At 44.7% G+C, this 12,402-nt stretch overlaps 1 protein-coding gene across 1 annotated transcript in view; it reads left to right on the top strand.

Moving 5' to 3' along the window:
* The window catches only part of TAFA4 (TAFA chemokine like family member 4), a 373,852-nt gene that overhangs the window by 325,014 nt on the left and 36,436 nt on the right, over positions 1–12,402 (top strand). Inside the window, exon 4 of the mRNA XM_082265571.1 lies at positions 4,356–4,511. Within this exon, the coding sequence (XP_082121697.1) occupies positions 4,356–4,511 (156 nt within the window). The remainder of the gene's footprint in view (positions 1–4,355; positions 4,512–12,402) is intronic.

Here is a 12,402-nt window from a genome sequence, read left to right as displayed (position 1 = left end):
CACTGCCTAACCACCTGCTTTTATACCCCCATGCCTGCCCCATCCTGGCCACCCATATGAAAGAGGCCCTACTGAGTCACTGCTTGGAGATGGGAGCAGGGTGAGACGAGCTGCTGAGTAACTGCTGGGAGTTGAGAGCAAGTAGAGCTGCGGTGAAGGAAAAGCAGCGGGGGAGCTGAGTTGTTGAGTCACTGCTGGAAGAGGGAGCAGGAGAAAGTTAGTTGCTGATAGAAGGGCTTACAGAGGAGCTCCAGTCATATTTGTGTTTAGGCCTGGTTCATACCATGGTGTAGATACGTTATTTTTCTGCATTCGTTCTGCAGGGGCTCAAAAAAAAAAAAAAAAGAAATGGTTCTCTATGTGCCCTGTTCACACCACACCTTGGATTTTTTCTGGCAAAGTGTATGCAGTTTTCTGCACGGGAAAAAAACGGACATAACATTAACATTGGTGTGAATAGGTCACATAACTGACATATATAAAAACTGATGTCCACGTGCATGAAAACTGCAATGTAAACTGATGTGACACAAATGTCTTTGCAAGTGAAATCTGTGCGTTTTTCTCATCATTTCTCATCAGTTTTCATGCATGTATGGTGTCTTATAAGTCAGCAGCTACAGAAACTGTAACTGACACTCCCCTGTCCCAGGATCCAGCGATGTTCTCAACCAAGCCGTTTGTTCCATCTGTCTTCTGTCCCCGGCATCTCAACTGTGGGCACCTGGCTGTGACAGCTTTGGGCTTCACAGCTGGTTGCCCACTGTGCATGTGGGAGCCGCGCTGCACATTATGAACAGTCCTGCAGTCTTCCCTAGCTGATCCGAGCAGAAGTGGGAGCAGGAGCGGGTACCTGTCAAAACCAGGTACCCGCTCCCCCCCCCAAAAAAAAAGTGTAGTTTCCTAAAGAAGTTGGAGTAGGAGGCCTTAAAGTGGAACTTTTGGGTGGCGCTGCACATTGTGAACGTTCCTGAAGTCTTCCCTAGGTGATCCGAGCAGAAGTGGGAGCAGGAGCGGGTACCTGTCAAAACCAGGTACCCCCCCCCCCCCCCTGAAAAAAGTGTCATTTCCTAAAGAAGATGGGGTAGGAGGCCTTAAAGTGGAACTTTTGGGTGGCGCTGCACATCGTGAATGGTCCTGCAGTCCTCCCAAGGTGATCTGAGGGGAAGTGGGAGCAGAAGCAGGTACCTGTCAAAACCAGGTACCTGCTCCCCCCCCCCCCCCAGAAAAAAAGTGTAATTTCTTAAAGAAGTTGGGGTAAGAGGCCTTAAAGTGGAACTTTTGGGTGGCACTGCACATTGTGAACGGTCCTGAAGTCTTCCTTAGGTGATCCGAGCAGAAGTGGGAGCAGGAGCGGGTACCTGTCAAAACCAGGTACCCCCCCCCCCCTGAAAAAAGTGTCATTTCCTAAAGAAGATGGGGTAGGAGGCCTTAAAGTGGAACTTTTGGGTGGCGCTGCACATCGTGAATGGTCCTGCAGTCCTCCCAAGGTGATCTGAGGGGAAGTGGGAGCAGAAGCAGGTACCTGTCAAAACCAGGTACCTGCTCCCCCCCCCCCCCAGAAAAAAAGTGTAATTTCTTAAAGAAGTTGGGGTAAGAGGCCTTAAAGTGGAACTTTTGGGTGGCACTGCACATTGTGAACGGTCCTAAAGTCTTCCTTAGGTGATCCGAGCAGAAGTGGGAGCAGGAGCGGGTACCTGTCAAAACCAGATACCCATTTCCTGCTCCCCCCCCCCAAAAAAAAAGTACCATTTTCGAAAGAAGATGGGAGAGGAGGCCTTAAAGTGGACATTTTGGGTGAAGCTCCACTTTAAGCTCTGAGTGTCTGAAATCAATTAGTCCACAGTGCCTGTAGCTACAGAAGTCATAGAGGGTTTGTTGTACAACTAAATTACTACTTGTTAGTAAGATGTAAATAAGTGAATTTCCCTAGCCTGGCTACTTTTTACTTTCCCCATGACTAAGCTTCAGGGGGCAGAGCAAAACGCATTGGTGGCATGGCCTGGCTGAGGTTGTCTCTCTAATACCACATTAGGACTCCGTGGATGTGCGGCATCAAGGATATTTCCTCTCTTTCTTCCACTTTACTTTAATAACCAGCCTGACTTTTTACAGGAAGTTCTACTTGAAATAACTCTTTTCAGTATTTGAAGCAAAGTTCTAGCTAGGTTAAATTGTGCTTCTTAGTGAGCATCCTAAATAAGGGAGCTCATTCTTGTTTCTTCTATTTCTTCCTATGTGATTCCAGACGCCTCCGATTGTTGACTCTTTTTTCTCTTATTGAGCTATTACAAGAAAGGCGAGGGAACAGGATAAACAAGAGTCTTGCAAGTGTCATTGATAAGCTGTGAAAGCAGCGGAAAACTAGCAGTCTTTAACTGGCCGATGATTATATGGGCAAAAAGTACGGCATTAGCACGGCAAAATGAATTATTAGGGGTCAAGAAAAACAAAGTGACATTGTTTATCATTTTATTGTTATTTACAGAGAATCCTAAAAATTGCAGGGTGATTCCAAATGACATGACACTACAATCACACTACACTTTATTTAGCTCAGAAATGGGCTTACGCATTTACTTTCTCTAAAAGGAATAGACGCTTATGAAGATCGAGAGGTTCTCCTTCTCCCAACTACGTGCACGAAATTGTTCAATCTACGTCCACTAAAGTCCAAACTTTGGGATAATGTTGTAAATAAAGCACAATTGTATTTGAGTGGTTGTATTGTAAGCTCTGATTTCACCAGTAGGCTAGGTTATATCTATAATTGCTACTGCATGTCCTTTTAAAACCCTTATATTACTAGACTTGTTACTACAGGGAGTTGCATGGTTTGGACTAAGACAGACAATGAGTTTCCTTTTAAAATGGGACTTCCAATGGATACCATGTTGACTTTAAATAATACAAAAAAGTCTAAACAAAAATTGTATTATAAATTGTATTGAGCACAAAATAGAAAGTAGTGATGGAATCCGCCCATCATGCTATGTGCATATACGTTGTACGTGACCATCTTTACTCATGTATTGTTTATGTGTGAGAGGTAACACAGTCACTGAATAGAAGCAGAACACACAGTTCTTTGTTTTAAAGAAATTGAAAGTGTTTCTGTGTATGTTTTTCCTTACTATGCCTCCAAAAATGTAAATATATATATATATATATATATATATATATATATATATACAGTATATATAGATATATACCCTATATTAAAAAAAGTATTGGGACGCCTGCCTTTACACGCGCATGAACTTTAATGGCATCCCAGTCTTAGTCCGTAGGGTTCAATATTGAGTTGGCCCACCCTCACTCGCAATCTGTGCTCTAATTCCCAAAGGTCAGTGCCGGGACAAGGTCACCCAGTGGCCAAGCCAAAGATGCCAAACTGTGCCCCCTTCCTTCCCATAAGGTTTAAGGTCAGGGCACCCCCATCCCTGCAATAAACTATTATGCCCAGGGCAACCCTCCCTCCTGCCCTCCCCTTGTCTTAGCCCTGCCAAAGGTGTTCTCTTGGGTTAAGATCAGGACCATTCAAGTTCCTCCACCCCAACTCACTCGGACCTTGCTTTGTGCACTGGTCCACATCATTTGGTGGAGGGGGGATTATGGTGTGGGGTTGTTTTTCATGGGTTATGCTTGGCCCCTTAGTTCCAGTGAAGGGAACTCTTGAGGCATCAGCATACCAAGACATTTTGGACAATTTCATGCCCCCAACTTTGTGGGAACAGTTTGAGGATAGCCTCTTCCTATTCCAAAATTATTGCAAACCAGTGCACAAACAAGGTCTATAAAGACATGGATAAGTGAGAGTTGGGGGTGGAGGAACTTGACTGGCCTGCAAAGAGTCCAGATCTCAACCCGATAGAATACCGTTGGGATGAAAGCGCAGAATGCGAGCCAGGCCTTCTTGTCCAACATCAGTGCCTGAGCTAACAAATGCGCTTCTGGAAGAATGGGTAAACATTCCAATAGACACACTCCTAAACCTTGTGGACAGCCTTCCCAGAAGAGTTGAAGCTGTTATAGCTGCAAAGGGTTTGGCCAACTCAAAATTGAACCCTACGGACTAAGACTGGGATGCCATTAAAGTTCATGTGTGTGTAAAGGCAGGCGTCCCAATACTTTTGTTAATATAGTGTAAATATACAGTGTATATACAGTATATACACACACTGATCAACCATAACTTTATGACTACCCACCCAATTTTGAGTAGGTCTCTTTTTGCTGCCAAAACTTTGTTGAAGGCCACACATACGTAGAGGTGTCGATTTATGAATTAACACAGAAAACTTGCATTGCCTATCACTCACTAAAGACCCTTCTGTTGACTTCTTCTCTTTTAGGTCATTATCAGGTCAAGCAAGGCACATGTGAGGTGGTCGCAGTTCACAGATGCTGCAATAAAAATCGTATTGAGGAGAGATCACAAACTGTGAAATGCTCATGTTTTCCTGGGCAAGTAGCTGGCACTACCAGAGCGCAGCCATCTTGTGTAGAAGGTAAGTCATCTAGTGTGTGGGTTAAAGTGGTTGTAAACCTCTGAAATTAAAAAATAACAGAGCATATCCTTCTATACTTGACACTATCCAAAGCACCTAGCGTGATTTTTGTCTCCTCTCTCTTCCCTCTGCTATCACTTCTGAAAGGGTATGCTGACACCATGGAATCCAGGGAGATGGCCCTGCCCCCCTACAGCACACAACAGGTGATTGACAGCCTCAGCTGTGCATGTTTCCCTATGAGGCTGTGTAGAGGGGTGTGTCATTTTTCCTACACTCAGGCCTCAGCTTACACTCAGCTCCCTGTTCTATGTTGCGCCTGCTGGAGCTGAGAAATGTGTGCTTTAGAAGGCTGCAGAGGGGAGAGATTCGCAGATAGACAAGTACAACTTATGTAGGAGGATTTGTTTCATCTCTGTGTATCACTTGAAGCCAGTCTCTTCACTGGGTATACACAGTGCATCTTAAGAGCCTTATAGGCCCCTGGGCAATGCAGTACACTGGGGCCCCCTGCCTACACAATCACCCACGAGAATAAAAATGGCAGGGCGTAGAGGAGTCCGGAGGAGGTGAGCGAGGACATGCATTCATCATGGCAAGAGAGCACAACTACCTGGAGGATATACCTTACTATATACATATTACAGGGACCAATATATACTACAAGAGAGTACAACTACCTGGAGTATATACCTTACTATATACATATTACAGGGAACACTATATATTACAAGAGAGTACAACTACTACCTGGAGTATATACCTTACTATATACATATTACAGGGACCAATATATACTACAAGAGAGTACAACTACCTGGAGTATATACCTTACTATATACATATTACAGGGACCAGTATATACTACAAGAGAGTACAACTAACTACCTGGAGGATATACTACAAGAGTCTCTTGTAGTATATAGTGTTCCCTGTAATATGTATATAGTAAGGTATATCCTCCAGGTAGTTGTACTCTCTTGTAGTATATATTGGTCCCTGTAATATGTGTATAGTAAGGTATATCCTCCAGGTAGTAGTTGTACTCTCTTGTAGTATATAGTGTTCCCTGTAATATGTATATAGACTATATACACATTACAGGGAACACTATATACTACAAGAGAGTACAACTACTACCTGGAGGATATATACCTTACTATATACATATTACAGGGACCAATATATAGTAAGGTATATACTCCAGGTACTAGTTGTCTCTTGTGTGGATGGAGAGAGAGAATGAAAAAAAAAGAAAATGAAGCAGCTTGGCAGCTGGGCTGGCTGCCTTACCTTTCACAAAGGCTGCACATGAAGGGGCGAAGAGGAGGACAAGCCGACGAGGAGCTGTGCATCATGGGTCTGCTCTGCTCTCAGAACGTGACGTCACTGGTTGCTAGATGCCAATCGGCCTGGCCTTAGCAACCAGTGGACTCGAGCCACCGCGGACAACAATGGGGGGGTGGGTGCGTTGGGGCACGGCGGACAACGGGGGGGCCCTAGACCACCAGGTAAACTAAGTAATCTGGAGGATTCTGGCCTGACAGTAATTGCCACCATGTGTGTGGGCTGTGGGGCCCCCGGGCAACCGCCGGGCATGCCCATTGGAAAAGACGGCCCTGGGTATACAGTGCCTTGAAAAAGTATTCACACCCCTTGTCATGTTACAACTAAAAATGTAAATGACCAACACAAAGTGGCACATAATTGTGAAGTGGAAGGAAAATGATAAATGGTTTTCAAAATTCTTTACAAATAAATATCTGAAAATTGTGGCATGCATTTTCATTCTGCCCCCGCCCCGAGTCAATACTTTGTAGAACCGCCTTTCACTGAAATTGCAGTTGCAAAACTTTTTGGGGATGTCTCTACCAGCTTTGCACATCTAGAGAGTGACATGTTTGCCCATTCTTCTCAAAATAGCTCAACCTCTGTCAGATTGGATGGAGAGCGTCTGTGAACCGCAATTTTCAAGTCTTGCCACAGATTCTTAATTGGATTTAGGTCTTGACTTTGACTGGGTCATTCTAAGACAAGAATATGCTTTAAACTAAACCATTCCATTGCAGCTATGACTGTATGTTTAGGGTCATTGTCCTGTTGGAAGGCGAACCTCCGCCCCAGTCTTAAGTCTTTTGAAGACTCTAAAAGGTTTTCTTCTAAGATTGCCCTGTATTTGGCTCCATCCAGTGCTTTAAGTGGGCTGGTACGCACCGGTGCCGCCACCTCTCCATGCGCCTTAGCGTACCGGTACGCTCATTTTGGACATCTGCGCCCTCAATTGCCCCCCCCCCGAGAATATTTCCCACTCCAGAGCCAGACCAGTCACCACCAGTGAGTCCCCCTGCTCTGAAGTCCCAGCCCAGGTCAGCAGCGGCGGCAGAACTGCCATGCTGCTGGCCTGTACTGCAGTGCACTGGTTGCTATCGCCGCCCGGCGTCTAGCAACCAGTGAGGTCATCTGAGGAGGAGTAGAGTGAGGCCCCAGCATACACTGTGGAGCCTCCTTCCTCCTCTGCTGTGCACCCAGTGGAGTGTTGGCTCCACCCACCTCCTCCCTCCAGCTACTCCAGGCCAGCACAGCACAGTGAGTCCTGTGTGTCAGCCTCAGCCTAAAAACGGGATTAGGAGCAGTTCTGGGGACCCTGATGTGGGATGGGATAGGGGGGAGCTGTGGGGACCCTAATGTGAGGGGGGTGCTCTGTGGGGACCCTGATGTGGGATGGGGAGGCTCTGTGGGGACCCTAATGTGAGGAGGGGGGGTGCTCTGTGGGGACCCTGATGTGGGGTGGGGGGGCGCTCTGTGGGGACCCTGATGTGGGGGGGGCTCTCTGCGGGGACCCTGATGTGGGGGGGCTCTGTGGGGACCCTGATGTGGGGAGGCTCTGTGGGGACCCTGATGTGAGGTGGGGTGCGCTCTGTGGGGACCCTAATGTGAGGGGGGGGGCTCTGTGGGGACCCTGATTTGAGGGGGGGGGCTCTGTGGGGACCCTGATGTAAGGGGGGCTCTGTGTGGACCCTGATGTGGGGGGGCTCTGTGGGGACCCTGATGTGAGGTGGGGCGGCACTCTGTGGGGGCCCTGATATAAAAAAAATGATAGGCTATAATAGAGTACCGGCACCTCTTTTGGGCCAACACAACATGATGCTGCCACCACCATGTCTCACGGTGGGAATGGTGTATTCAGGGCGATGTACAGTGTTACTTTCCACCACGCATAGCGTTTTGCTTTTAGGCCAAAAAGTTCAACTTTGGTCTCATCTGGCCCGAGCACCTTCTTCCACATGTTTGCTGTGTCCCCCACATGGCTACTCACAAACTTCAAATGGGACTTCTTATGGGTTTCTTTTAACAATGGCTTTCTTCTTGCCACTCTTCCATAAAGGCCAGATTTGTGGAGTGCATGACTAATATTTGTCCTGTGGACAGATCCTCCCACCTGAGCTATGGATCTCTGCAGCTCCTCCAGAGTTACCATGGAGCTCTTGGCTGCTTCTCTAATTAATGCTCTCCTTGCCTGGCCTGTCAGTTTAGGTGGACAGCCAAGTCTTGGTAGGTTTGAAGTTGTGCCATACTCTTTTCCATTTTCGGACGATGGATTGAACAGTGCTCTGTGAGATGTTCAAAGCTTGGGATGTTTTTTTATAACATAACCTTGCTTTAGACTTCTCCACAACTTTATTCCTGACCTGTGTGATGTGTTCCTTGGCCTTCATAATGCTGTTTGTTTACTAATGGCTCGTTTCCACTGAGCGGTACGGTACGGTTCGGTTCGGTACGGTACGCTATTTTTGCTGTTTCCATTGTGAATGGTATCCTAATTCCGAACCGTACCGTACCACTTTTTTGGGACCTTTTCGTTGGGGTACCAAGCACATTAGTACCGTACCAACAGGGTGGAGCTACACTCTGCAGAACTTTGATTGGTTGACAGAGAATCGTCTATCACAGCTTTCTAGCTACACCACGCCTATCGTGAAAGGGTACTATTGGCAGTGGAAACGCAAGGTGTACCGGTCTGAACCGTACCGTACCGTACCACTCAGTGGAAACGAGGCATAAGCTTCTCTAACACACCTCTGAGGGCTTCACAGAACAACTGTATTTATACTAAGATTAAATTACACACAGGTGGACTCTATTTACTAATTAGGTGACTTCTTAAGGCAATTGGTTCCACTAGATTTTAGTTTTTAGTTTAGAACACCATAGTGCTGCATGAGGCATTTCACCATCAGCACTGACTGTGTGGTGGAAAGAAATAAAATCAAGCCACCTATGGCCTGCTTAAAGCTAGCCATACACCAGTAGAATTTTGTCAGAACAGAAACTTGGAGAAATCATTTGTTGGAGAATTTGATAGTACCATTATTGTATGAACTCCCTGAAATTTTTTGTACAGTTGACATGCCAATTTTTTAAATTCTACGTTCGATTTTTGGATGCACATGCTCATTACAATAAGTATGAATTTTCATGATTGAAAACCACATCCACAGTTAGAATTTTGCTTGTTATCGAAAAAAGTTTTCCAGCCTTCTCAATTTTCTTCGTCACTACGGTCAAAAACATTTGTCAATTTTGTCAAACAAAATTCTTCTGGTTTATGGCCAGCTTAATTGTTTGTCCACCTGGAGGTTTTGGGTATCCTTGGCCACCTTTGTGTTTTCGATCTCCTCCTGTTACTTCAAAATGTAAAATAAAATATAAATCCCACAGGGAAAATGTGAAATCCTGACAGTACAGTAGATTCACAGACTTTAGGCCCGTACACACAATAAGAAATTATGAAGGGAAAGTTCGTCCGATGACCGATCTGCCGATTTTTGGATCGTTAGTATGGTGCTTTCGACAGCCGACTCCGACTTTTCGGCTGACAAAATCCTGATGTGCAGGCTATAAATTTTTTGTTGTCCGTAATACAACGTCCAATTTTCGTCTCATAAGTACAGATTTCAACGGAAATAAATCTTAAGTGCAAGACTAGGCATGCTCAGAGACTAAAGAACACAAACAAAGCAATCCAACACATGACATCACTTCTGAAGTAGAATTCTGTCGTACGGGAAAATTCATATGAAAAAAACCTCTTCACTTTCCACATCAGACTAGCATGCCACAAAAAACGGACGACAGATCGTTCGATAATCTGATCGTGTGTACTGGGCTTAAGAAAAAATAAACTCTGGTTTAGCTCTCTGGCATCTGTCAATATTGGGTAGACTGGTGCTTTAGTGATGGTTTTTCCTAATAGTCATCCTAATACTAAGACAAAAGCAATTCCAAAACAACAGCTATCACTGCAGCATTATCTTGACGTTCACTGTTTCATCAATAGTTATTTACTGGATGCTTATTCTGTCTGGATAAGTTATTAGGTAGCCAGATATAATTGGGCTTTTGTTCCACTGGGGCCCTTAGCAGTTGCATAGACTGTTATGGCTATAATTTTGCCCTTGGTATCCAGATCACAAGTCTCACTCCTTTGCCAGCTGGGAACTCCTGTTCACATCCCTGACACCCGGCCAGACATGAATTCCAGTGAGGAGATCCTGCTGCCAGACAGAGTAGCCAGCTGTCCAAAAATTCACACAATCCATAAAAAATAGAGGCTAATTGAGATTTCCTTTAAGTCCATAAAAAAAGAAATATATGTTAAAAAGTATGGTGATTTTTTTTAACTGCATTTGAGCGTCTGCCAGAATCTGTGCTCATACGTGATACCGATTTTAATATTTAGTTGGTGGTGAACTCTTAAAGCTGAACTCCAGGCAGATATAGAAGGCAAAAAGTTTGCAGTTATTCTTTGATCAACCACTTCAGCTCCGGAAGGTTTTACCCCCTTAATGACCAGGTCATTTTTTGCGATTCGGCACTGTGTTATTTTAACTAACAATTGCGCTGTCATGCGACACTGTACCCAAATACAAATGATGTAATCTTTTCCCCCACAAATAGAGTTTTCTTTTGGTGGTATTTGATCACCTCTGCGGTTTTTAGATTTTGCGCTATCAACAAAAAAAGAACGAAAATTTAAAAAAAAAACACAATATTTTTTACTTTCTGCTATAAAACATTCCCAATAAAAACATTTGAAAAATCTATTTTTTTTTTTATCAGTTTAGGCTAATTTGTATTCTGCTACATTTTTTTGGTAAAAACAAAAATCCGAAAAAGCATATTTTAACCTTCTTAGCGGTATTCCCGAGCGTGGCTCGGGGTTAAATTTCAGAGCCAAAAGCGGTAACCCCGAGCCACACTCGGGGTACCGCCAGAAGCATCGCTGGATCCTGTAAAAGAGGTTACTCACCTTGTCACCGGGATCCAGCGATGTGTCTCGGCGGTGTCTCGCGGTGGATCTTCCTTCCGATCGTCTCCGTGCCCCGGCTTCCGTCTCCTGTGAGGTGACGTTCGCAGGGGGTGGAACCGGCGGAAAATTCAAATGTAAAAACACACCAAACACACTGATACCATTCAAAATAAAAAAAAATCACATTAGTTTGCCCCCCAGTGCCCTTTCCTGCAGTTTTACTGTACTTTTTATATATATATATATATATATATATATATATATATATAATGCAAAATAACGGTACTGCTTTCAGCACCTAAAACCCAAAAGCATCATACCGCCAGGGAGGTTAATTGGTTTGCACAAAAGTTATAGCGTTTACAAATCATGGGATAGATTTTTAGACTTTTTATTTATTTTTTGTTTTTATTAGTAATGGCGGCGATCAGCGATTTTTAATGGGACTGCGACATTGCGGCAGACAACTCTGACACTAAGTGACACTTTTTGGGCACCAGTGGCATTAATATAGTAATCAGTGCTGGGGTGGGCGGTTGGCAAGCAGTTAAAGGAAAAGTATGGACTTTTAAACAAATATTAACCTCCATGCTGCAGCTTTCCCATTCCATATCTAAGACTGAGAACTGAGCAATCACATGACAGCTGATTACTCAGTTTATGGTCTCCTCAGAGCTAATTCAATCACTGTCAGTCACCTGTCTCTGCTCTGCTCCTCCAACACTCACTGGAGTGCCAGGCTGGGGAGGGCACAGCTGGCTTTAGCTCTCAGCTTTGCGCTGAAAGGCGGAGCTGCTGTCAATCTGGCAGTTGGGTGGATCTTGACAATATTGTAGGGATCCTTCTGAGCCTGGAGCAATAGCTGACTTTGGGTCACAAGAGTACAAAAGTAAATGCACTCCTCTGACCCACAAGAGAAGTACAGCCAAAAAAAGCTTTGACCATACTTGCTAACCATACAATAAACTGCAGCAAAAAAAATAAAAAATCAGGTCTTCTATCCTGGCAAACAGAACTGTGCTGGATGGCAGAGCTACTTAAATCTCAGGACTGGATCACAGTTGCCAAAAATTACTTTTTCTTACTGGCAAAACATTTACAGACAATTTACAGGCAGCTTTTGAGTCATTGAAGCAGAGTAAAACATAGGTCAACCCTTAAAAAATGGTTTTCCATCCCCATAACCCTTGGGAGTAGTTCATGGCTGGGAGGAGGCAGTTTCAAATACTGTAATCCTCAGTGACCCCAAGGAGTCTGCATCTCATGCCTCCACAAACTTACATTGCATGGGCTCCCTCATTTTTCAATGCCTGCAAAAGGAGAAGGATCACTATTGGATGGCAACCCTCCTTGACCAACATTACAAGGAGAAATTCTCAGAAACTCAAAAAATGCGATTGAGCTGCTGGGCTGACCTACATCCAGCATGCTTTCCGAACGGCATTCAGTGCTGCCGGAGGTTTTGTGGTGGATAAGACAGTGCATCTGTCCACAGACTCCGAGGAGCGGCTGACAATTATCAAAATGAATCAGTCCTGGATTAGCAGCAACTATCAAGCCCCTGATGCCAATGTCACTGAT

This window comes from Pelophylax lessonae (assembly GCF_965119305.1).
Source record: "Pelophylax lessonae genome assembly, chromosome: 8".
Taxonomy (NCBI): domain Eukaryota; kingdom Metazoa; phylum Chordata; class Amphibia; order Anura; family Ranidae; genus Pelophylax; species Pelophylax lessonae.
The sequence above is the reverse complement of the archived record's forward strand: the minus strand, read 5'-3'. Positions and strand labels throughout refer to the sequence as shown.